Raw genomic sequence first — 26,612 nt, forward strand, 5'->3', positions numbered from 1 at the left:
TTTGCCATTGTGTTCCTTGAACCACTCCATCGCACTCCTGGCCTTGTGACATGGTGCATTATCTTATTGAAAAATGGCACTGCTGTTGGGAAACATGGATGTGCTGAATGGATGTATGTGGTCTGTAACCAGTGTATGATACTCCTTGGTCAACATGGTACCTTGCACAAGCTCAACTGGACCAACAGATGCCCACATGAATGTTTACCAGAGCATAATAGAGCCACTGCCAGTTTGTCTCCATCCCGCAGTACAGGTTTCAAGGAGCTCTCCCCATGGTAGCTGACCGATTCACACTTTCCCATTGGCATGATGGAGAAGGTGTCTGGATTCATCAGACTGTGCAACACTCTGCCACTGCGTCAATGTCCAGTGCCAATGGTCACGTGCCCATTTCAGTTGTAGTTGTCGATGATGTGGTGTTAACATTGGCATGTGCATGGGTCATCGGCTGCGGAGACCCATCTTTAGGAGTGTTTGGTGCACTGTGTGTTCAGACAAACTTGTACTCTGCCCAGCATTAAAGTTTGATGTTAGTTCCACCACAGTTTGCAGCCTGTCCTGTTTTGCCACTTTGCCCAGCCTACAACATCCGATGTCTGTGATGATGGGTTGCCCCTCAACCCAGTGATGTCTGGATGTGGTTTCATCTTGGTTTCGCCACATGTTGAAGACACTCACCACAGCACTCCTCAAACACCTAACAATGCGGGTTCTGAAACACTTGTGCCAAGCCTCTGGACCATCACAATCTGCCATCAGTCAGACTTGGATAGATTGCGTACCCTCTTCATTCTACACATGGACAGCATGCTCACTGATACTGTGTGCACTGCACGTGCGTCTGACTAGTGGTCATTCCTTGCCAAGTGACTGTGCTATCACCTGGACGGGTTTATATTAATAGTATGTTGGTGGTCATAATGTTCTGGCTAGTCAGTGTATATTTATATACCACATCTACTTAAAAAAAATATGTAGTCTGTGTCTGTCCAAATGTTGATTGGAGTGTCATGTAAAAATTTGAAGTAAACTGGTTAGGAAGTTTTCGAGATTTTTGCTCACAATGGATCTCTTTTCTACAATATAAACATAGTTGTATCCCCTATATATTAAAAATATGTAGCATATATCCATTTGAACATTTATTAGAGTATTTTTTAATAATTTGAAGTAAATCGGTGAAGCATTTTTCAAGATATTTGCTAAGAACTTTTCCCAGATGATGATGATGATAATGATGATGATGAGCACCCGTACAAATTTCCAATATGTACACAGTTCAGTCTTGCCACTTTCACGAATGTTGATGAAATTATGAGGACAACACAAACACTAGGTCCCAGAGTGCAGAAAAATCCCCAACCCGTCCGGGAATCGAACCTGGGACCCCACGATCCAGAGGCATCAGCACTAGCCACTAGATCACGAGCTGTGGACAACCTTGCCCATTTATATAGTATACACATACTTATATACCATACATATTGTGAATTGTGTAGCTTGTATCCGTCCAAACAGTTATTAGAGTATAATGAAAAAAATTTAAAGTAAATTGGTCAAAAACTTTTTGAGATGTTTGGTAACAACTTTAAAATGCGACTTGTCTTTATATAATAGTGAATAGATAGATGTGATATATAGATCTGAAAGCACACCCATTTCATGTGCTATCCGTTAATATGTAAGAGAGGAGACATCACTGACATACATGAATCAGATCTGTATTGCACCCAGTACTGTACATGTTTCCTTACCCATCCAGGAAAATGGAAGTCTCTCACACTAACACTTTCTAATGATGCTATTTTTATTGTGATGGTGGCATCAAGTGTTCTGTCATTGGCCAATTTTTGCTTCAATGAATGCCTTCTTGAGTGTGTTGGTCTGCTACGTATATTCTGCATTCATACCTCATATGCTATTTTGCATCGAATGTAGCAGAATTCCGTTATTTTGTTTACTTTGTGGACCTCAGTTTTAATGTTCAGCTTATCTCAATCTCGATTCTGCTACTCCTCATTAATTTCATATTTCTTCACTTTATTCTCAATAAATAATAAGTGCTCATAATGCGAAGAGCCTTATGAGCACTTATTCTATTCAGCTGGCCCTGTAATTCTTCCCTAGTTTCACTGACAATAGCAATTTCATCAGGAAATTTTGTCATTGACATCCTTTCACCGTGAATTTTAGTCTCACACTTAGACCTTTCTTTTATTTCCATTATTATTTTTAAATGTATTGATTGAACAGTAGGGATGAGCAATAAAACCTTCTGGGTTTACAAGCTGTGTCATTTTGAATAGAACAATCAAGCTTTTGACATCTGTCTACTCCATCATCAGGAGTTGAAATCACAGACTGCCGGGACTGGCATGGTGTTCTGCTTTATATTGATTTAATGGAGCATCAGAACCTTCCATAGTGCCAAAGTGGCGCACACACAGAAGTCACATGGGACCAAGTAACTTCACATGGTGCAAGCGGCTGGGGCCACATTTGAAACAGCTGCTCCCACATCCCTACAAGCGTCAGTCCTACATCTTTGCTTCTGCTCAATGTCCAAAGACTCTGAGAACACAGTGGGAGTGACCGACTGCATCCCTGTGTTACATGCTTTTTAATCTGCACTTTATTCTCGACCTTTCATCCATACTGTTCCGTCTTTGTTCCTGTACATGTTGTATACTACTTGTCTTTATCTACAACTTACACGTTTTTCTGAGAATTTCAAATCCTGTGCACCATTTTACATTGACAAACACTTTTTCTAGCTAAACATATCCTATGACAGTAACTCGGTTTTCTTATGTCCTGCTTCCATTATCAAGCACAATATAAGAACAGCCTCTCTGGTGGTTTTGTGTTTCACAATGGGGAACTTCCATTCTTCTGTGTATTATTCTTTTCAGCATCCTGAGTGAACAATTTGCTAAGCTGATTGTGGAATAGTTCTCACACAGTTCCACCCTCACTGTCTTCACTTTTGTGTGTATGGTATTTTTGTGAAGGTCTCAATTCTAATATATACTACACACTAACCTCAATAGTTGTTTGGTTATCATTTCCCGTAGTGATTTTAAAATCAGTGAAAGGATGTTATCTGTACATTCTACCTTTTTGATCTCAAGTTTTCCAAAGCTCTGTCCAACTGTGGCTCCAATACTGGCTTTCCAAGTCAACTCCCATTTCTTCTTCGATCACATTAGCCTATAGTTCCTCCCTCTTGCAGAGACCTTCAGTGTTCTTTTTTCACCTGTCCATTCTCTCCTCTGCATTTATTCGTGGACTACCTCTTGTTAGAATTCTTCATATTGTTCATGCACCTTATATTGATTACATTCCTGAGTGACACACTGATGAGCCAAGCATTATGATGACTGCACACCATGAGACGGAATACCTCCTGGTGGCGTTGTGGGCACACATGGGGCAAGGTAAGTATATGAGTCAGAGTTCACCACGGCATGCAGAACATCGCATGTGTGGTCTGGGGCTCAGTCTGTCTGCCACTACTCAGTATTCCTTCGCTTCCTTAGGTTCATCTTGGCTATGCTCTGCCTTTCTTGGAACTACTTGGTACAGCATGACAAATAATTTAGCTGTGCGATATGACACTACTTCTTCTGGCATTTAGTGCAGCATTTTTCATTTAACACCACTTTCTTCATTTTGGCAGACTCATAGTGGCAGCACTGTTTATCCCTAGCTATTTTCTCATGGTGTTTAAGGAGATCAAAGATCCAGTGGCTGTTGCTAAAAAAAGAGGCTGTCTAGTGATCTGTTGTCACAAGTTTTTAAAAATAAACGGGAATCAGAGTCTTTGAAAAGAAGATTCAGAATTCTCAATCTCTATTAGGAACTCACATAATTTACAGTACTGGAAATATACTATGGAATGGTATTGCAGCAGCGTGCACAAAGAATTAGTTGATGATGGAAGAGCAAAAAATTACAATGAACACTTTGTGATAAATTAGAAAGCATGGAGCTCATGTTGATATTGGTGGTACAGTAGTAGATTTTCTTGTGTCATGTGCATTATTACACCATCAGTTCCAATAGTGTTTGATCGAACTGAGCAAAAAGCACAGAGGCATTGTGTTTTAGGGCTATCTGGAAAGTAACAGACTTTTAGTCTATTGCAGCAGTGGATGGTGCTACAGCCATTGTCTTGGTGCCATAATGTTCCTATAGTCAGTATGCATCCAGCAGTGGTAGCATGTTGCCAGTTACTCTGCCATTTTGTTTTCTGTGGCTTGTTAAAATGTGTGCTGCAATAGAAAATCTCACCATTTGTGAGGTGTGTTATGTGATTAGGATTTTGTTGGCAAAAAACAGCAAACCAACTGAAATTTATCATGATCTCTGTGATGTGCATGGGAAAGGAAAAATGAGTGAAAGCCTAGTGAGGCAATGGTGCACTGATTTTAAAAATTGTTGTACCAATTTTCATGATCAGGACCGCAGTGGTAGGCCTAGCTTTGTGACTGACAAACTGCTGATGAAAAGCAATGATAAAATTTGTGAAAATTGTCATTTCGTGATTATGGAACTTCCACAATATTTTCCCCCAGTTTCATGGAGTTTGATGCATGAAACTGTGATGAAGAAGCTTGATAACCACAAATTTTGTGCTAGGTGGGTTCTCATTATCCCAACAAAAGACAATAAAAATACAGAGACTGGCTACGTCACAGATCTCCTGTGCAGATTACGAGAAAAGTTCTAGCAAAGTTATCGATTGTATGGTAATTGGGTTGAGACTTCGGTGAAGCATGCCATTTGTGAAACAAAAAGACAGTCAATGGAATGGGGACCCACAAATTTTTTTGAGAAACCAAGGAAGTACTTGCAAATACTGTCAGCAAGACAGCTCATGGATACTCTGTTTTGGGACTCAAAGGGAGTGATTCTTGTTGATTTCCTTGGAATTTGGCACAACAATTAACTCATAGAGGTATTGTCTAAGACTTACAGAGTTAATGCGGGCAATACAAAACAAATTTCAGGGAAAACTTAGCACAAAAGTTTTATTTTCTCTTGACAATGCACATCCACATAGGGCCAGTCCAATTGTACCTGAGAGGTCCTACAGAGTTTTGGACAGGAGATTTGTGATCGTCCACCATACAGCCTGGATTTGGTGCCGAGCGAGTATCACCTCTTCTCAGCAGTGAAGACATGGCTCGCTACACGAAGCTTTGATACTGACTCCGAACTGCATGCCAGTATGAATGAGAGGTTGCAATTGCAGGCAGCAGATTTCTACAGAGATGTTATTGAAAAATATGTGCTGTGGTATGACAAGTGCCTCAATTTGAATGGCAATCATGCAGAAAACCAGTGTAAAAGTTTACCTTTAAAATTTATATAATAAAATTTGTTTATTTCATACTGTTAACTTTATGTTTGAAAATGTCTGTTACCTTCTGGGCAGCCTTCGTATTACTGTGAAATATGTTGGTTAAGTCGAAGAGCATGCCCGGAACAATTGAAAGCATTGGTGCAACAACATTTTTATGACATTTATCAAATTAAAAAGATGGGCATGTCTCACTCATGTATCAAACAACTTCATTTTTTGAATATGTCAAAAAAATGTAACTAAAGAGACAACTGTAAGCAATTTACAGGTTACTGAATGTGAAGAGAAAGCTGAGTATAAAAAAAGGGTACTCTGATAAATATCAAAGGTGTGGGGGGTTAATAAGTTCATTGTGGTGTATGTAGCATCTGTAACAATTCTGTCACAGACCACCTTATTATAAAAATCCATGTCTGAGGCTGCCACATACTTGTTAGCAAGCTTCATGACATCTTTGGACCTCTGTTTTACCTTTTCAGGCATATACTGACATCAATTTATTTTCTGTATGGGAGCCAATATTACGAACAAACAGAGGGTGTAGCTGTGGACAGCACTCTGTCTACAGTGGTTGCCAATATGTTTAGGGAGAGATTTGAAGAGGAGGCATTAGAGATGGCTAGATACAAACCTAAGTTCATCATAGAACTGGAAAAGGGTGGCAAGTTGCTGTTCCTGGATGCACATGTCAAAAGGAGAGCGTGTCGCTCATTTGGCCGCATTGTGTATTGAAAACCAACGCACAGTTATTTATACCTGTGAGCCAGCATTGCTCATGACCCAGTGCAGAAAAACGAGATTCTGAAGACATTGGTCCACAGGGCATACACCTTGTCAGGCCCAGATAGTTTTAAAGTAGAAATAGAGCATCTATGATCAGTATATACACGAAGACAGTAACTAGTTCTCGAAAGAACAGTTACTGTTGATGACCATGCAGCTTTTCCCTGGAATAAATGATGACTGACAACCTCAGCTGCTGACAGGTGTTGTTGTTATACCTCGATGTGGACAGCTGAAAATGTGTGCCCCGACCGGGACTCGAACCCGGGATCTCCTGCTTACATGGCAGACGCTCTATCCATCTGAGCCACCGAGGACACAGATGAATAGCACGACTGCAGGAACTTATCCCTTGCACGCTTCCCGTGAGACCCACATTCCCAACTGTCCACAATTCTACATATGTATTGTATCTTATAGACATTTGCTCACCCACTCATTACTCGCGCACGGGGAGCATGCAAGGGATAAGTCCCTGCAGTCGTGCTATTCATCTGTGTCCTCGGTGGCTCAGATGGATAGAGCGTCTGCCATGTAAGCAGGAGATCCCGGGTTCGAGTCCCGGTCGGGGCACACATTTTCAGCTGTCCACATCGAGGTATAACAACACCACCTGTCGGCAGCTGAGGTTGTCAGTCATCATTTAATCTATGATCAGTGTTACGCAAGAATGGAGACATGACCAAACATATTCGGAAGGCCCTTCAACCAGCCACTCTGCCATACAATCTAGAAGAAGAGCAAGATAAGACAAAGGCTGGCACACCTGTCCTATGCGGGATCTATTTGTACCCCAACAGGATTCTCAGCAAGCACAATACCATGTGTGTTCTGTCCAGCTACCACAATAAGAGGGCTACTTGGAAATGTGCAAGATGACCTGGGACTACAAAAACCAAAAATTTATAATGCACCTTTCAAATGTGGTATTTCATACATTGGCTAAACAACTAAGACTATATACATTAGATACAAAGAACATCACTGACACATTCGACTAAGACAGGCCCCTAAATCAGCCATTGCCTGGCACTGCCTGGAACTCAATCCTAATATGAGCTATACTGAAACAAGGGTTCTGACACAGACCCCCAGATGGTGGGGCAAGGTTATAAGAGAGTGATGGTGATGGACAACCACATGAATCGGGACACTGGGTACCGACTCAGCAGAGCCTGGGATCCTGCACTGGAGTTGCTGAAAACACTATGGGAGCAGCAGTAGAACTCTACAAAAAGCAGAACTGAAGGTGTGGACATGGGAAACGAACCCCACATAGAGCATCAGGTGCACTGAACCATAGATGGAATGTCACAGGGTGCTTCTAATGGAAGGAAACTATGAAGGGAAAAACCTAGAACTGCACCGGACTGAAAATGGAATGCCAATGCACAGGCAGGTGCATGGGACTGAAGGCAAGACACCAGTGCTTGCCCTGGCACACTGAACCGAAGAGGAAACACCTAAGAAAGTTTATAGCAGGAGCACACAGCAGAGAGAAAACCTGAAACTGCAGTGGATCAAAAACGGAATGCCAGCCCTCAGACAGGTGCTCCAGACCAAAGAGGAAATTCCTAAGGATACTGCTAGCAGGACAGAAAGCCTGGAACCTTTGATGGAGGGGCAAGAGCATAGATGCAAGTATTGGACCTGTTCCACTCAGTGAGCAATCTCAGCTAACAGGTGATGAAGATTTCGTGTCAGGTTGTTGAAATATTGTGCAAGAACAACACTAATATCCAGCAGAATACATGAGACCTCAAGATGTAATCCTTATATTTCTCATATTTAATTGGCAGAGGCACTTAATAAAGTATTTTACTGGGAAATCTGACTGAAGTTGAGGCTTTTTGAGTGATGAAGTCATGATAGATAAGTTGTGATAATGGTGCATGACAATAAACTACATGGTTGTATGCAGTGAAGTACTCAAAGAACCTGTACTTTAAAACAGTAAACTTCTCATTATCAGCAATCATAATGTTAGCTGCAAACATATTTCTTGGGTGTAACAATAAGTCTAAAAATTGATCTTATGGAACATCAATCACAGTGAATTTCTTGGATGTATTTCACATACCAATATGTGACAACTGTTTGCTGCAATGACAAAGCAAGCCCTGGACATGTCTCATTCTTATCCCAAACACCCACCATCGACAAGTCCATTCCTTATGTTCTTCTGAAATGGTCCCATGAACAGGTCTCATTCATGCACCATTCAATAGAGCAATTTTCAAACTATGCAATGTTAGTAAAATTTCATTTTGGCCAAAAGTGGACATATCTGGTTGTTGTACCAATGTCTTCAATTTTTCTATTAAAGACATGCTATTGTTGAATTTCTGAAGGAAAAGTGAAAGCAGGAACCTAAATTAGAAAATCCAGAATTGATTGCAGACTTCACATTTTTGGTGGAATTGACTGCACAGTTGAATGCCCTTAGTAAGACCATGCAAGGTGAGAACCAACTTATTTGTGGTTTGTTGAATTTTTGTGCTGGGAGAGCTCCCCAGAGTCACGTACCAGAGTTACCCGTGGTACCTCAAGTACTGTACTCACCTGTGACTCCTGTCTTTCCTGCAGAAAGTGTGGGATTTGACATGGCTTATCCACCTGATGACTGGGAGTAATGTGTTAGTTTTAGTTCTAGGCATCCTCTACAAGTAGACAGAGACCAGGGAGGACTTGTAGTGTGATACTGGTCCCCCTAACTAGCAAGTTCGAGCTGCTGTCTTTCACTGAAACTGAGCTATTGGGACTCACTTCACCTGTCTTGGAGAAACCTGCTTTGTTCTGTGTCAAGAGCTCCTATCAACCACCAGACTCAACTCTTGATGTAACCGAAAACTTTAGAGAGAACCTCAATTCACTTGTACATAAGTTCCCCAATCATACAGTACTGATCAGTGGAGACTTTAGTCATGCAACAAACAAATGGAAAAATTGGTTTTGTTAGTGGTGGGCATGACAAGACATCAGGCAGATAATTCGGAACCCCCCCCCCCCCCCCCCCCCTCATCAAGCAAACATAAGAGTTGATCAGCACATTTCCGTTGGAAGGCTGTACAGTCCAGAATTGGTATGCCAATCCGGCAAAATAGCCGTGAGCATTGAGGCATAAACCACCAAGAGATCAGGTTGAAGATATCTGCTTGGTAAAACACCGTGTCCTGCTGCGTGAAGAATTCCATAACTGCATGCTGCACATCCTCATCTGACAGGAAACATCGATCCTTTGAGGCCTTTTTTAAGGGACAGAAGGTATATGCTTGAGTGTCTCCCACTTTAGTTGACATGACTTCTGCATTATGACATCAGTATTTGTCCTTCGGCAGTAAAGAAAAGAGTAGCTACTTGTTAGTCCTGTTTAGACACATTTGGTAATAATGATTCCGAAGTTCATGTTTCCACATTTACCGCATGCACGTCAGAAAGAAATGAATACCGCAGTAATCCCTTGCCTACATTAGTGACCAATAGTTGGAAGAAAGCACATATCACACCCGTCTACAAGATGGGTAACAGAAGTGATCCCTGAAACTACCATCCCATATCAATGACATCAGTGACCCCCTCCATGCCAACCAACGTGGGTTCTGAAAACATCTCTCATGTAAAACTCCACTCGCACATGACATACCAAACGTTTTGGATCGAGGTAGTCAAATAGATGCAGTATTTTTGGATTTTTCAGAAAGCATTTGGCTCAGTCCCACATCTACACTCATAATTGAAAGCTCAATTAGATGGGGTATCATGTGTAATTTGTGACTCGATTGAGAAATTTTTGGTAGAGAGGATGCAGCAAGTTATCTTGGATGGAGAGTCATCAGCGTAGAGGTAACTTAGGGTTTGCCTCAAGGAAATGTGTTGAGACCATTGCTGTTCATGTTGTGTATTAATGATCTTCTGGGCAATATTAATAGTAACCTCAGACTTTTCTATCTATAGTGAAGTACAAGTCTACACAAATATTCAGTCATATCTTGATAAAATTTCAAATTGGAAGGTGTTTCAAAATTTCCATAATGAGATTGCAAATGTGATATCAATTTTATTTCAATGATGAACCTAATTAAGTAGTAAATATGTGGCAATCTGTTTGATGAAAATCTGCAAAATTGTCTGTATCTGTCTGTCTGTGTACTGATAGTTTTTTTATAGATATTAATTTTATTATGTGTGCAGCAAGTAGTAGTGAAAACTGGTATTGTTTGTGATCTGTGTTGTTGAGAAATATTGAATGTGCAATGAAACTGCATACAAGCAATTCAATGTTCCTTGCACCACTGCACTTTCATTTCATTAGCAATTTCCCCCTCTTCCCACTCACACAGCATGGTGTGGTGGTGGGGGAAGTGTGCAGTCAGGCGAGAGAGATCTACACATGAGCGAGAGCTCTGCACATGTTCAGGTTCTTGCCTATCCCAGTATAAGCAGAGCAGAGATAATGGGGAATCATTCCAGCACTGATACAGGCCACTTCTTTACACATTGTTTCTTCCTGATGAGTCCCTTAAATTTCAGCCTACCCTCCGCCAACACTAAATTGTGGTGTGTGTCTATATGTGCTCCTGGCTATGCCTTACAGACCAATATCTGATTATGAAATCTCTCTCTTACCATGATTTAATCAAGCTGGTATCTTTTTGTAACTTGAGGCTTTTCCCAAGTATATCTCCTCCTCATGTGATTTTTTATCAGTGTATCCACTATTAATAGCTGAAAGGTATTGCAGAACTCAATAGGTTTTTGTCTTCTCTCATATTACTGACTGTATACTGTTGGTGTAGGTTTACTGTTGATTTGGTTGAGAGAAACACTGTTTTCGAACTATTCACAGTAAATCACTGCCTGCCCAACTGCCCCATTAGTAACAAATCCTATTCTTTGTTCTACCATTTTCTGTTGCTGGTGATATTACCCTGTTTTAGGCTAACCATACATCTTATCTTTTTTCCATTTCTCTTCACTGATCCCCATTATATATAGACTTAACCATAGTGTTTCCCTTCTCGGATTTTGTAGCTTCCCTATCACATTGAGATCTCTTGGCATACAGTGCTGTAACTTGTAGAATGTTGCCATTCCATTGTGTATTCAATCTTACTCTCGTGGTTATCTCCCCCTTGGTAGTACCCTACTGCAGTTCTGAATGGGGAACTAATTGAATATCTTTTACCTGTGGAGAGATCATCAAGACACTTTGAATTACAGGCCACACATCCTGTGGACACACATTTTATATCTTGTATGTAATGGTTTCCATTGCCACCTGTACCCTAATACCATCGATGTTTTGCTGATAACTCCTCCTTTAGTCGAACTTTCCTACACTTAAGTGCAAAAGAGTCTCCTGAACCTCCAACCACTGTACCATCCTTTCTGACAAGGCTGTTGACAGAATGATGGTGACCCTTGCACTGGAGTTCATCTGCTGCCATTGCTGCAGATTTTTAATGCATAATTTAAGCAGTGGCCTGTAATCAAATGCAAGACCCAGGAAATTGTGAGCAGTGGTCAATGACACCACCCCTAGACCATGGCGATCATTTACATGAATATTGAGAACAGAAGTTATATCAGTCCCGTACTAAATTATAATCTAAATCTATATCTGCTCCTGGATATGCTGTACAATTCAGTATCTAATTTCAGGATCTCTTCTGAACATGATGTAACCCAGCTTTAATCTTCCTGTGTCTCTTGGTGTTTCCCAAGTATACAACCTCCCTTGTGATTTTTGAGCAGAGTATTCACAATTACTAGTTAACATTTATTGCAAAACTCAATAGTCTCCCTCATTCTCACTACCAAGCCCATATTCTGCCATAACTCTTTCTTCTACTCTTTCCCCCACAATAGCACTCCACTCCCTTATGGTTATTAGATTTTCATCTCCGTTTACATACTGAATTACCTGTTCAGTATCTTGAATACTTCTCTTCATCTTCTGCTTGTGATGTCGGGGTGTATGTTGTGACTATTGTTGTTGGTGTTGGTTTGGTATCAGTTATGATGATAAGTACCCTATCACTGAATGTTCCCAGTAATTCATTGTCTGCCCTATTTTCCTGCTCATAACAAATCCTATTCGCATTATACCATTTTTTCCTACTGTTGATGTGACCCTGTGTTTGTCTGACCAGAAATCATTATCTTCTTTACATGTTACTTCACAAAACCACACTATATATAGATTGAGACTACATGTTTCCCTTTTATCACACTGAGACTTCTTGACATTCCATGCTCCAAAGTATAGAATGTTCCCCTTTAATTCGTTATTCTGCTTTTTCTAATGGCCACCTACATTTTGGCAGTCCTTTCACAGAGATCTGAATGGGGAACTAATTCGAGAATCTTTTTCCATTGGAGAGATAATCATGACACTTTTGTATTAGAGGTTTCATGTCCTGTGGATACACCTTATGTGTCTTTAATGCAGTGGTTTCTGTTGCCTTCTGCACCCTCGCACCATTGATCAATTCTGATTCCTCTGCCTTTTAAGAACAGTTTCCCACTCCAAGGGCAAGAGGGTGCCCAGGACTTCTCTGCCCCCTCTGCCCTATTTGACAAAACCATTAACAGAACGATGGAGACTTATCTATGCTGGAAGTCTTCAAACAACATTTCAGATAATTTTTATTCAACATTCAAGTATTGGCTAGCTTCGAACCTGGGCCATTGATGTTCTGATTACTAGTCAAAGATGCTACCACGAGACCATACATCTATCAATAGAAGGAATACTTTTTGTTGTAACACAGCAGTGTGGGTGAAGTCTCAGTCATTGCTTGTAGTAAATGACATTGCTTGTGAACAGAGGGATAATCAAGAAAACCACAGAAGCCTTGAAGTAGAAGGAACTGATCAAAGGAGAAATGCAGTTAGTAAATGCTTCATTGTGCAAGAGGAACTCCAACATCTGGTAACTCTGGATTTGTGATGACTGTAGAAAGAATCAGATGTGTCACTGGCCAGGTTCCTATTATTCTGTTAGACACAATGTGAGCCACTGTAACAAATGACGGTTTGGGAAGCACATTTCGCAGTTACTTTTGGGTCATCTGGTACCAATTCCACTTGCAACAGTGTTATTCCACCAAACTGAACTCAGCTCCTTGCAGTAGTTCCCAAAGTAGAAAATGGGAATTGGTGGATAATAATCTGCAGTGAATACCTCACTCACTATGCAGCAACCAAAGCTCTGCCAACTACCAAATTTCCAGAAACTGAAAGGTTTGTCATAGAAGACATCATTTTGAAGAGCAGAGCATCCCATGTTATGCTTTCTGATCGTGGAAAAGTTTTCCAATTGTGACTCGTATCAGAGATAATTTCGTATTGTGATGTCTTCCACACAATGACAACTGTCTACCACCCACAAGTGGCCACAGAGAATGCCGTAATAAGATGTTGGTAAATATGTTCTTGATGTGCATTGATACTGAATAGAGAGGTTGGATACAGTACTGTCCATCATGACATTGACATGTACCCTAGAGAAGCAAGTAACTATGTGCTTTCCACAATTCTTTTGCTCCACAATTGCCAGGCTGAAATGACAATTGGTGAAGGATACACTGCCCTCATTTCAGCTTGACAGTCCTCAGGGTAACTACGTGATGTGCCTCATCAACTGCAGCAAAGAAGCAAGATAGGTACTTACCTTGCATACAGGCCCTGGAAGGTGAGGAAAAGGACTAACATTGCTTTAATGCCAAGGACAGGCAAGTAAGGTACAGTTTGTCAGACATAACAGATGAAGGCGAGGGTTAATACCCTTTATCATGCAGACAAACACACATAGACTTTGTTTATGACCTTTGTATGAGGCCCGACTATAACCTTGAGGCACAATTTGATGGTTGGAGGCTTCTTACTCAAGGAAACTTTAGGTCCACTTGATGGTCATGAAGCTTTGATGGTAGTGGCAACTGCCTATGTTTATCATAGTAAAGAGGAAGTAACAACACAACGAGACAGAGAGAGGGTCCACCAATGCTGCCACACAGATGCCCAGTGGCAAGATCTAGATACTGTGTGATGTAGCCATCTCCAGTGAGAACTTCTGAATCAAAGGCTCACAGTTTCTCCAGGAGAGGGAGCAATGCCAGAGCTCTGCAACATACAACATTGTGTAGCAGTTAGCATTACTGGCTGGTATGGTGTGAGTTGGCAGACCAAACCTGACCACCAGCCATTATTTGAATTTAGTATTTATCGTTTCTAGTTTTCAGAAATTCTTATGTTTGCATATTCTGAAATATGCAATGTTTTTGTATATAACAACACTTTCTGTCAAAGACTGCTCCATTCCATCTCTACATTGGTGTACATAATAAACATGCTTTCAGTGCAGAGTGTTGTTCATCACTGACTACATTGCATTTGAATTTTGACTTGATTGTGGTTTCGATGCACCAATAATGTCACCACCGAGTTTCTTAATGTAAGGCACTGAGCAGAATGATTGAAAACTCTTGAAGAACATACCTTATTTAAAGGATCGGAAGTCAGTAGAAAAAGTTCAAATGACAATGGTTTGTTGTGATGGAAGTAAAGGCTGGTTATAATCAAGGACCTGCAGAAGACAAATAATGAATAGATCATTGAAAGGAACACATTTTAATTCTCACATAAGAGGATACCATTCATTAATTGCATACCATATTTACAATCATCTGCTTCAACAGTCAGTCTGGAACTGCACTAGATGTATTATTTCACAATTTATAGAAAAGCATTTTCATTTCCCAGTCAGGTGTATAAATTATATTTATTCAGCCACTTTTGGTTGTTTCAACCATCATCAACTGGAGGAAGAAAACATATTTCTCATAGAAGACGCTTTCATATACCACATGTAGCATTGGAAAATGTAACATGCAGCATAATCAGATTCTTACTTACTCTTAAAAAACTTAGATAAATTACACACACACATTCGTGACTGTCTACATTAGCTCAAAAGTGAAAGTATAATTATGAAAACCCTTCATTTGTGCAGGTCAGAGAATGTATCAGGCAGGAAATCTTAAGAGTTCATTTAAAAAATTCAAGTGATGTGTAATATAAAATTTTTTGTGAAAATTTACTAACAGCAAGTTCAGAGTTAAATAATAAAATATTAATGCATTAAGGCAAATAAAAGAAAGAGTTCTTAAAAATGAATTTTACATAATTGGGTAGAAATTACTAGAAGCTCATTTCAGAGATATCCTAGTTATCTGTCTGTGTCTTTTTGTTAGCAAGTTTATGCTTAGTTTGTAATGAAGATGTTATTGATAGGATATTAAATACAGACCTTCCTTCCTTCAGTTGTCAGTAGTCAAATTTTAAATATATTAGGCAATGACATTTTGAGCACCTTACAGTTCTGTGAATATAGTTTGTACTTTGTAAACTTGCACATTACACACATATATTGAGATGAGAGAAGAGAGATCCTTTCGGGAACCCAGTGACTTGAAGTTTGTTTCTGAAGTTATTGTGCTAGCACTGGTGCCATTACAATGATGGAAAGATAATTGAAAATCTCAGAATTTCACTTTTGTGCATTGTTGTGTATACTTCCCTCACTGCGTGCCTGAATTACTCTCTGTACTTCTCTAATTACAGGATTCAGTTCTTCAGACAAGAGTACTGGACAGTCCTCAACCTTCAAAGGAAGACAATAGTGCTGTAAGTATTGCAGTTGCCGAGTCAGTAGTTCAGAAACTGTTAACTGATAGTTATTCCTACATCTGCGTTACATGCTTATGTACATATGTACGTATGTACATACTCCACATGTCACTAACGTGGCACTTCCTGACACAAAGTGCAAATGGGTATCCTGAACCTCCATCCACTGCACCCTCCTATGTGATGAGGCTTTTGACACAATGATGGTGACCCTTACACTGGAGCTCTTCAGGTGCCATTGCTGTAGATTTTAATTCATAATTTAAGCAGTGGCTTGAATCAGTAGTAAGACCCAAGACATTATCAGCAGTAGTCATGGACATCAATCCTACACCATGGTTATCATTTATATGCATATCAAGAACAGAAGTTAATTCAGTATCAGTCACTGTGACACTTTCTTCTAACACTTAGAATATTAACTCTTTATTGTCCTGCAAGCTCTACAGCATGCAGTGTTGTGTAGGGGTTAGTAGCACTGGTTTGCATGCTCTGGGTTGTCTGTTCAGACTGACCACCAATAGTTAATCCTTATTTATTAATTATCATTTCTGGAAGGTACTTGACATTTCTTAAGTTTATAACGTTTGCACACCTTGGAAAATTTGAAGTTTGTATCGAAGAGTTCTGTTCTATTCTCCCTGTACAGTGGTGTCCACAATAAAAATTATTTTAGTGTTAGGTGTTGTATGTCACTGACGATGAAATTTTTTGATTTGGACTTGATTGTGGTTATGATGTGACATTGTTTGGTGGAGATGTTGAGTACTATAAAACATGAACATCACTGGAATATAAGCAGTACATAATTCCCATAGTCTGTATATTCAGGAAACCAATGGATTCCAAAAGAGCTTGAAATTGGGCATCTGTCAATGTTTCCAGGCAGTTCTGGTCAGTGCCTGACAAAATGGTTGAAGGGGCTCACCAAGTTAGCAAATACAACATGTGGGATGACACAATAAGTTTGGCAAATGTGTACTTTTACTTGAGTGCTCAGCCCACCAGTGTTCTGAGAACAATGAAGAGAAGCTTGATAGCTGGGATAAATTCCATGCTGAACTGAAGAAAACATTTGGTGAAAATCACTAGCAGATTAACCTAGTGGAAGTTTGACTCTTATGCCACTTCTTAAATATGAATACAAGAGAACTGACAAAACACATACTTTATGAAATGTGTTCAGCTCTTGTGGTAAAGGATGTCACAACATATCATGACAGCCAGAATGTCAGACTAAGAACACAAGAGGCAGTGGCCATGTACACTTACCGCATTCCAGCAAGTGATATATCATGTAAATGTGACATACCTGTCCTCAAATTTAGGTGATAATGAGTTGAATGTGGCACGTGTTTTACGATTTTGTGTTTTGTCTTCACTTCTACCTCAGCTCTTAGGTCACCACTTTTAGTATGTTACAGAATGACTGGCTCCTCCTGCTGCTGTTTTTATGATCCGCCAATCTTCTTTTCTGGACTTGCCTCTTAATGGCTGTCCAGATCAGATGTCATTGTTTGTAATGGTCTGCCTTGGCTCACTTGCTAAATTGTCCCATTCAGAGGAGTCGTGTGTATCCATGTAAACAAGAGCTCAAGGGAGAAGCCCCATTGGCTTCACACAGTCAGCGTATGGGTGCTGATGACTGCATCGTTAAACCGCTTCAAATACACACACACACACACACACACACACACACACACACACACACACACACACACACACAGTGTGTTAAAGAAGTAGGTTATCAGTCTTCAGCACCAGTCTCTGCCATCATTGAAACATGTCAGCAGAAATTGATTTTGTCAACTCGAACTAATACTGTAGCCATCACGACAACTGAACACCTGACCAAAGCAGGTGCAATCATTCCTTCTGCCATGGATAACGCACCACAGAACAACAGACATTTGAAGAGCAGGGGAAAAAAGGCATTCTGTATCCACTGTAGTCCACCTGGACACAGTGTGTACAGAAGTATCTGAACACCTGGCTGTAAATGACTTACAAGTTTCTGGCGCACTCCATCGATAATGCTGGAATTCAATTTGGTGTTGGCCCACCCCTGGTGTAGATGACAGCTTCCACCCTAGACGTATGTTCAGTCAGATGCTGGAAGGTTTTGTGGGAAATGGAAACCCATTCTTTATGGAGTGCTGCACTGAGGAGAGGTATCAATGTTGGTCGATGTGGCCTGGCACAAAGTCGGTGTTCCAAAACGTCCCAAAGGTGTTGTGTAGGATTCAGGTCGGACTCTGTGCAAACCAATCCATTACAGGGATGTTATTGTCTTGTAACCACTGTGCCACAAGTTGTGCATTATGGACAGGTGCTCGATTGTGCTGAAAGATGCAGTCACCATTCCTGAATTGATTTTCAACAGTGGGAAGCAAGAAGCTGCTTAAAACATCAATGTAGGCCTGTGCTGTGATAGTGCCACACAAATCAACAAGGAAAGCAAGTCCGCTCCATAAAAAAAAAAGACCACACCGTAACACCACCACCTCCGAATATTACTGTTGGCACTACACGCACTGGCAGATCATGTCCACCTAGCATTCGTCATATCCACACGCTACCAGTGGATCACCACATTGTGTACCATGATTTACCACTCCACTCAATGTTATTCCACTGTTCAATCATCCAATGTTTATGCTCCTTACACCAAGCGAGAAGTTTTTTGGCATTTACCATCATCATATGTGCCTTATGAGCAGCCACTTGACGACAAAATCCACGTTTTCTCACCTCCCACCTAACTGACATAGTACTCAACCCTCTTCAAGTGTCTGCGGTTCCTGTCAGTCAACAGATGAGGTCAGCCTCTACTTTTTTGTGCTATACATGCCCCTCCACGTTTCCATTTCACTATCACATTGGCAACAGGATGTTTAGGAGTGTGGAAATCTCATGTGCAGACGCATGACACAAGTGACACCCAATCACCCTACCATGTTCGAAGTCCGTGAGTTCTGTGGTGTGCCCCATTCTGCTCTTTCACGATGTCTAATGACTACTGATGTGGAGTACCTGGCAGTAGGTGGCAGCACAACATACCTAATATGAAACACGTATGTTTTTGGGGGTGTCCGGATACTTCTGATGACAGTGTATTTCTCCATTGCCAGTTGTTGATGACAATTTAGATGGCTTGAAAGAAGCAATTTATTTCTCAACTAAGGACACATAGACAGGCTATTGGAAAACTGAGGTTGTTCAGGCTGACATGAGTAAGGTTTCCATCAAAACTCCCAACTGACTCTATGAGTTCAAAGTTATGCAATTTCCACTACGTAATGCACCAGCCACATTTGAATATATAATGGACAACCTTCTTCAACACCCTATATGGACATCATATTTTTGCTCTCTGGATGATATTGTCAGTTTTGGAAGACATTTGAAGAACATCCGAGCCACCTGAGAAGTGTGCTGAAGTGTGCTAAAGTGTGTTCACACTGAAGGCCTAGGCCTCCCTGAATCTGAAAGACTTTCTACTGTTCGCCTAGAAAAAAATAAAAAGATATTGGGCCATTTACTTAATGGCAAGGAGTAATCCTGATCCAAAGAAAATAAAGGCAGGCACAAGTTTTTCCACCTTTTTCGCACAACTGTGGTGTGAGAAGTTTCTTCAGGATGTGCTTATCCTACTCATCTTCAGTCATCCATGAGATGTGTAAGATAATTTACTGCTACCAAGTTTAGAGTTAAATAATGAAATATTAATGCAGCATGGCAAATAAAAGAAAGAGTTTTTAAAAATGAATTTTACGTAATTGGGTAGAAAGTGGTAGAAGCAAACTTCAGAGATATCTTAGTTATTTATGTCTTCGTCTTTTTGTAAGCGTGTTTGTGCTGTGTTTCTGATGAAAATGTTATTGATAGGATATTAAATACAGGCCTTCCTTCTTTCAATTGCCAGTAGCAAATTTTTAAATCTACTAGGCAATGACATTTCAAGCACCTGAGTGTACTGTGAATATAGTGTGTACTTGTAAATTTGCATGTTAGGCTTATATATCAAGAGAGAAGAGAGAGCCTTTAAGTGTCCTAGTGGCTTGAAGTTTGTCTCTGAAGTTATTGTGCCATTACAATCATTTTATCTTTGATTTTTCTGCCATGAGCATAAGCAATTTATGTGAAAGAGTGTTGTGTACATCTCACCATCACATGTGGAATATGTTCAGTAGTTAGAAAGATTGTTAAGGCTGTGGAGTACTTCTTTTCGGGGGACATAATTCTTGCTAACGATGATAGAGAAAGTTGTTGCAGAAAATAACACCTCTAGATTTTAACTATTTGGCCAGGCTATTTATCTCTCTGTATTTTTAACATTTTTGTTTCATTATAATTATGTGGTACACTTACTTGAAAAGGTAATTGAATATCTCAAAATTGTCGCTTTTATGCGTTATTGTGTGTACTTCCCTCACTACTTGCCTGAAATACCCCCTCTACTTCTCTGATTACAGGAGTCAGTTCTTCTGACAAGACTACCGGATAGCCCTCAAGCTTCAAAGGAAGACGGTAGTGCTGTAAGTAATGCAATTGCCAATTCAGTAGTTCAGAAACTGTTAACTGATAGTTATTTCTACATCTGCATTACTTGTAGATACTCCACATGCCACTGATGTGGCACTTTCCAACACAAAGTGGAAAGGGGTATCCTGAACCTCCATCCTTCGACACCTTACATTGACAACACGTTTTTGCTCTTTGAGACATTTGAAGAATATGTAAGCCACCTGAGAACTGCGCTAAAGTGTCTTCATACTTAAGGTCTCTCTATGAATCTGAAAAAAATCTTGAGGCATTTGGTTAATGGCAATGGAGTCCATCCTGTTCCAAAGAAAATAAAAGCAAGCACAGATTTTTCCACCTTCTCAGCATGACTGTGGTGTGAGAAGTTCTTTCAGGATGTGCTGATCCTACCAGAGATTCAGAAAGGACTTCTGGAACAAGGTATGCCCATTGCATGAATTGCTCCAGGGAAATGCTAAATTTTCCTAGAATGAGGTGCAAAAGATCTTTCCTTGTCCTTAAGGAGGCATGAACATCATCTTCAGTCATAGCGTTTTATGACAAGAATGCTGATCCAGAACTTCACACCAATACAAACAGTTATGGGTTAGGTGAATTTGTTCTACATCTACAGTTAGGTGCTGAGAAGGTGATAGCGTATGCGTCCAGAGTACTATCCGCCAAGTCTGAGATGAACTACCCTCCAACCAGAAGAGTGCCCTGAAATTGTTTGGGTCATGAACTACTGCAGCTTTATTTATTTGCAAATTACTCATGCTGGTGATGAATCAAGATTCTCTTTTCTAGATGACTAGCATGATGATTCAGTCAGGTTGACTGGCTCGATCAATCCTGAGGCTTCAGTGGTATGGCGTCATAATGGTGTACAAAAACCAGATACAAACACAAGGATGCTGAGTTCATGTCAAGGATTTTTTTAAAGTGGTGATCAGATATCAGACTGGTTTAATGCAGCATGCTATGAATTCCTTTTCTGTGGCTATCTCTTCATCTCAGAATAACACTTGCACCTTACATTGAATGTGTCTCAATCTCCGTCTTCCACTGCAGTTTTTACCCTCTACAGCTCCCTCTAGTACCATGAAAGTTATTGGCAGATGTGATAACTAATGTCCTACTGTTCAACGATTCTGTGGAGCACCTCCTCATTCCGTACTTTCAACACTCTTAAAAACCACATCTCAAACACTTTGATTCCCTTCTGTTCCATCTTTTGCACAGTCTATAATTCACTACTATACAAAGCTGTACTGCGAACATACATTCTCAGAAATTTCCTCCTCAAATTAAGATCCATGTGTGACACTGGTATACTTCTTGTGACCAAGAATACCCTCTTTGTCTGTGCTAGTCAGCTTGTTAGGTCCTCTTTGCTTCATCGGTCATGTCCTTCCAAGGTAGGAGAATTCCTTAACATAATGATCTCATTATTTTTGTCCTGCTTTGGTGTACTCTCAGTCCCTATTCAGTACTCATTGGACTGTTTATTCTTTTCAACTGATCCTGTAATTCATCAGCAAATCTTATCGCTGATATCATTTCACACTGAATCTTAAATGCACTCTTGTACCATTTTTGTATATCTGTCGTTGTTTATTTGGTGTATGAACTGATCAGCAGAGATGAAAGATTACGTCTCAACTTTACACTCTTTTTAACTTGAGCACTTTGCACTTGGTGTTTAGTCTTACTGTTCCCTCTTGATTCTTGTACATACTGTGTATTACCCATGTTTGCCTATAGCTTGCTCCTATTTTTATCAGAAATTGGAACATCTTACATCATTTTACGTTGTTGAACAGTTTTTCTGTGTTAACAATTCCAGTGAATGAATGTGCTTTGATTTTTATTTGATCTTGCTTTCATAATCAAGTGTGTCAGGATTGCCCTCGGTTTGCCTTTCCCTTTCCTAATGCCACAAATTGATTGTCATGTAATAGAGCCTCAGTTTTCTTTTCCATTCTTCTGTATGTTATCCGTAACAGCAACTTGCATGATTGAATTGTTAATCTGATTGTCCAGTAGATCTCACACACATTAGCCCTTGGTAACTTTGGAAATGTGTACATGACATTTTTTCCCAAAAGGCTGATGGTATGTCACCGGGATCATTGATTCTACACAACAGGTTGAATAGCAATATTGTTCCGATTTCCCCCAATGATTTTAGAAATCATTGGGGGAATGTTATCTTTCTCTTGTGATTCATTTGATTTCAAGTCTTCCAAAGGTCTTTCAAATTCTAACACTAATACTGGATCCCTTATGTCCTTTATATTGACTGCAATTTCTTCATCTCCCAGTACTTACTGCAACCTACATCCTTCTGAATCTGCTTAGTGTATTCATCTCAAGTCTCCCTTTACGATTTTTACCCTCCACGCTGCCCTCCAATGCTAAATTTGTGATCCCTTGATGCCTCAAAACATGTCCTACCAACCAGTCCCTTCTTTTTGTCAAGTTGTGCCACAAACTTCTCTTCTCCCCAATTCTATTCAATACCTCCTCATTAGTTATGCGATCTACCCATCTAATCTTCAGCATTCTTCTGTAGCACCACATTTTGAAAGCTTCTATTCTCTTCGTGTCCAAACTATTTATCGTCCATGTTTCACTTCCATACATGGCTACACTCCATACAAATACTTTCAGAAACGATTTCCTGACACTTAAATCTATACTCGATGTTAACAAATTTCTCTTCTTCAGAAACGCTTTCCTTCCCATTGCCAGTCTACATTTTATATACTCTCTACTTCGACCATCATCAGTTATTTTACTCCCTAAATAGCAAAACTCCTTTACTACTTTAAGTGTCTCATTTCCTAATCTAATTCCCTCAGCATCACCCGATTTAATTTGACTACATTCCATTATCCTCATTTTGCTTTTGTTGATGTTCATCTTATATCCTCCTTTCAAGACACTGTCCATTCCGTTCAACTGCTCTTCCAAGTCCTTTGCTGTCTCTGACAGAATTACAATGTCATCGGCGAACCTCAAAGTTTTTATTTCTTCTCCATGAATTTTAATACCTACTCCGAATTTTTCTTTTGTTTCCTTTACTGCTTGCTCAATATACAGATTGAATAACATTGGGGAGAGGCTACAACCCTGTCTCACTCCCTTCCCAACCACTGCTTCCCTTTCATGCCCCTCCACTTTTATTATAACTGCCATCTGGTTTCTGTACAAATTGTAAATAGCCTTTTGCTCCCTGTATTTTACCCCTGCCACCTCCAGAATTTGAAAGAGAGTATTCCAGTCCACATTTTCAAAAGCTTTCTCTAAGTCTACAAATGCTAGGAACGTAGGTTTGCCTTTCCTTAATCTTTCTTCTAAGGTGAGTCGTAAGATCAGTATTGCCTCACGTGTTCCAATATTTCTACGGAATCCGAACTGATATTCCCCGAGGTCGGCTTCTACCAGTTTTTCCATTCATCTGTAAAGAATCTGCGTTAGTATTTTGCAACTGTGACTTATTAAACTGATAGTTCGGTAATTTTTGCATCTGTCAACACCTGCTTTCTTTGGGATTGGAATTATTATATTCTTCTTGTAGTCTGACGATATTTCGCCGGTCACATACATCTTGCTCACCAGATGGTAGAATTTTGTCAGGGCTGGCTCCCCCAAGGCTGTCAGTAGTTCTAATGGAATGTTGTCTACTCCCAGGGCCTTGTTTCGACTCAGGTCTGTCAGTGCTCTGTCAAACTCTTCACGCAGTATCATATCTCCCATTTCATCTTCATCTACATCCTCTTCCTGCCGGCCGAAGTGGTCGTGCGGTTAAAGGCGCTGCAGTCTGGAACCGCAAGACCGCTACGGTCGCAGGTTCGAATCCTGCCTCGGGCATGGATGTTTGTGATGTCCTTAGGTTAGTTAGGTTTAAGTAGTTCCAAGTTCTAGGGGACTAATGACCTCAGCAGTTGAGTCCCATAGTGCTCAGAGCCATTTTTTACATCCTCTTCCATTTCCATAATACTGTTCTCAAGTACATCACCCTTGTATAGAACCTCTATATACTCCTTCGACCTTTCTGCTTTCCCTTCTTTGCTTAGAACTGGGTTTCCATCTGAGCTCTTGATATTCATGCAAGTGGTTCTCTTCTCTCCAAAGGTCTCTTTAATTTTACTGTAGGCAGTATCTAACTTACCCCTCGTGAGATAAGCCTCTACATCCTTACATTTGTCTTCTGGCCATCCCTGCTTAGCCATTTTGCACTTCCTGTTGATCTCATTTTTGAGACGTTTGTATTCCTTTTTGCCTGCTTCATTTACTGCATTTTTATATTTTCTCCTTTCATCAATTAAATTCAATATTTCTTCTGTTACCCAAGGATTTCTATTAGCCCTCGTCTTTTTACCTACTTGATTGTCTGCTGCGTTCACTACTTCATCCCTCAGAGCTACCCATTCTTCTTCTACTGTATTTATTTCCCCCATTCCTGTCAGTTGTTCCCTTATGCTCTCCCTGAAACTCTCTACAACCTCTGGTTTAGTCAGTTTATCCAGGTCCTATCTCCTTAAATTCCCACCTTTTTGCAGTTTCTTCAGTTGTAATCTACAGTTCATAATCAGTAGATTGTGGTCAGAGTCCACATCTGCCCCTGGAAATGTCATACAATTTATGACCTGGTTCCTAAATCTCTGTCTTACCATTATATAATCTATCTGATACCTTTTAGTATCTCCAGGATTCTTCCATGTATACAACCTTCTTTTATGATTCTTGAACCAAGTGTTAGCTATGATTAAGTTATGCTCTGTGCAAAATTCTACAAGGCGGCTTGCTCTTTCATTTCTTCCCCCCAATCCATATTCACCTACTATGTTTCCTTCTCTCCCTTTTCCTACTGATGAATTCCAGTCACCCATGACTATTAAATTTTCGTCTCCCTTCACTACCTGAATAATTTCTTTTATCTCGTCATACATTTCATCAATTTCTTCATCATCTGCAGAGCTGGTTGGCATATAAACTTGTACTACTGTAGTAGACATGGGGTTTGTGTCTATCTTGGCCACAATAATGCGTTCACTATGCTGTTTGTAGTAGCTAACCCGCACTCCTATTTTTTTATTCATTATTAAACCTACTCCTGCATTACCCCTATTTGATTTTGTATTTGTATTTATTTGCATATTCTGAAATATTTAACATTTTTGTAAATAGCAGCATTTCTAATCAATAATTTTAGTTCCATCCTATCTGTACATGGGTGTCTGTAATAAACTGGTATACAGTGCAAAATGCTGTTCTTCATTGACAATGCTGCAATCACATTTCAACTTGATTGTCATTATAATATGACAATATGCCACAGCTGAATTTATTAATGTGCGGCAATAAGAGAAGTTAAAGAAAAACCTAGAACAACATGCCTCATTTAAAAGATTGGAAGTCAGTAGAATAAGTTCAAATGAAAATGGTTTGTCGTGATTGATGTTCTCAGGGTGGTTATAATTAAGGACATGGAGATGACAAATATTGAAACTGTTGAAACACGTTTTAATTCCCACATGAGAAAATAACATTCATTAATTGCGTCTCATATTTACGTTTCACTTTGGAAACACTGCTCACTGATGACAACTATCTGCATCCACAGACAGCCTGGAACTCTCCTAGAGATTCTGTTTCACAGTTTATAGAAAAGTGTATTGTTTGCCATTGAGGTGTATAAATTATATTTATTCAGCCACTTATGGTTGTTCACCCATCATCAACTGGAGGAGAAAATGATTATATTTGTTGGTTAAGAAAAGTGTATTTCTCATAGAAGACACTTTCATACTCCAACTGTAGCATTGGCTAATTTAAAATGCATCATAATCAGATTTTGACACACTTGTAAAAAGCTTATATAAATTACACATGCATTCCTGACTATTAACTATCAGGATTACATATGAAGTTTCTACAAGTTTTTAAGAGTTTGTCACAATCTCATTGTGTAGCATTTTCTGTTTTGCCGAAGCTACATGTGATATATGTAAGTGTGTTCTATGAGAAATATACATTTCTAAACCAACAGATGATATAATTTTTTCATCCAGTTGATGATGGTTGACACAACTGAAATTGATGGAGTAAATAAAATTATGCAGCATATTTTCCAAATAAACGTGCTTCTGTCAAATATCTTTCTGCTCTAGCCAGTTACCAACATAAATTGATTTTCCAATTGTGTGCAGCACTTTTCAAATGGTAGACCATG

At 39.9% G+C, this 26,612-nt stretch overlaps 1 protein-coding gene across 1 annotated transcript in view; it reads left to right on the forward strand.

Moving 5' to 3' along the window:
• The window catches only part of LOC126248382 (uncharacterized), a 549,077-nt gene that overhangs the window by 414,706 nt on the left and 107,759 nt on the right, over nt 1-26,612 (forward strand). The window contains exons 30-31 of the mRNA XM_049949323.1: nt 15,782-15,844; nt 20,323-20,385. Coding sequence (XP_049805280.1) covers nt 15,782-15,844; nt 20,323-20,385 — 126 coding nt within the window. The remainder of the gene's footprint in view (nt 1-15,781; nt 15,845-20,322; nt 20,386-26,612) is intronic.

This window comes from Schistocerca nitens, chromosome 3 (genome assembly GCF_023898315.1).
Source record: "Schistocerca nitens isolate TAMUIC-IGC-003100 chromosome 3, iqSchNite1.1, whole genome shotgun sequence".
In the NCBI taxonomy this organism is placed as follows: Eukaryota; Metazoa; Arthropoda; class Insecta; order Orthoptera; family Acrididae; genus Schistocerca; species Schistocerca nitens.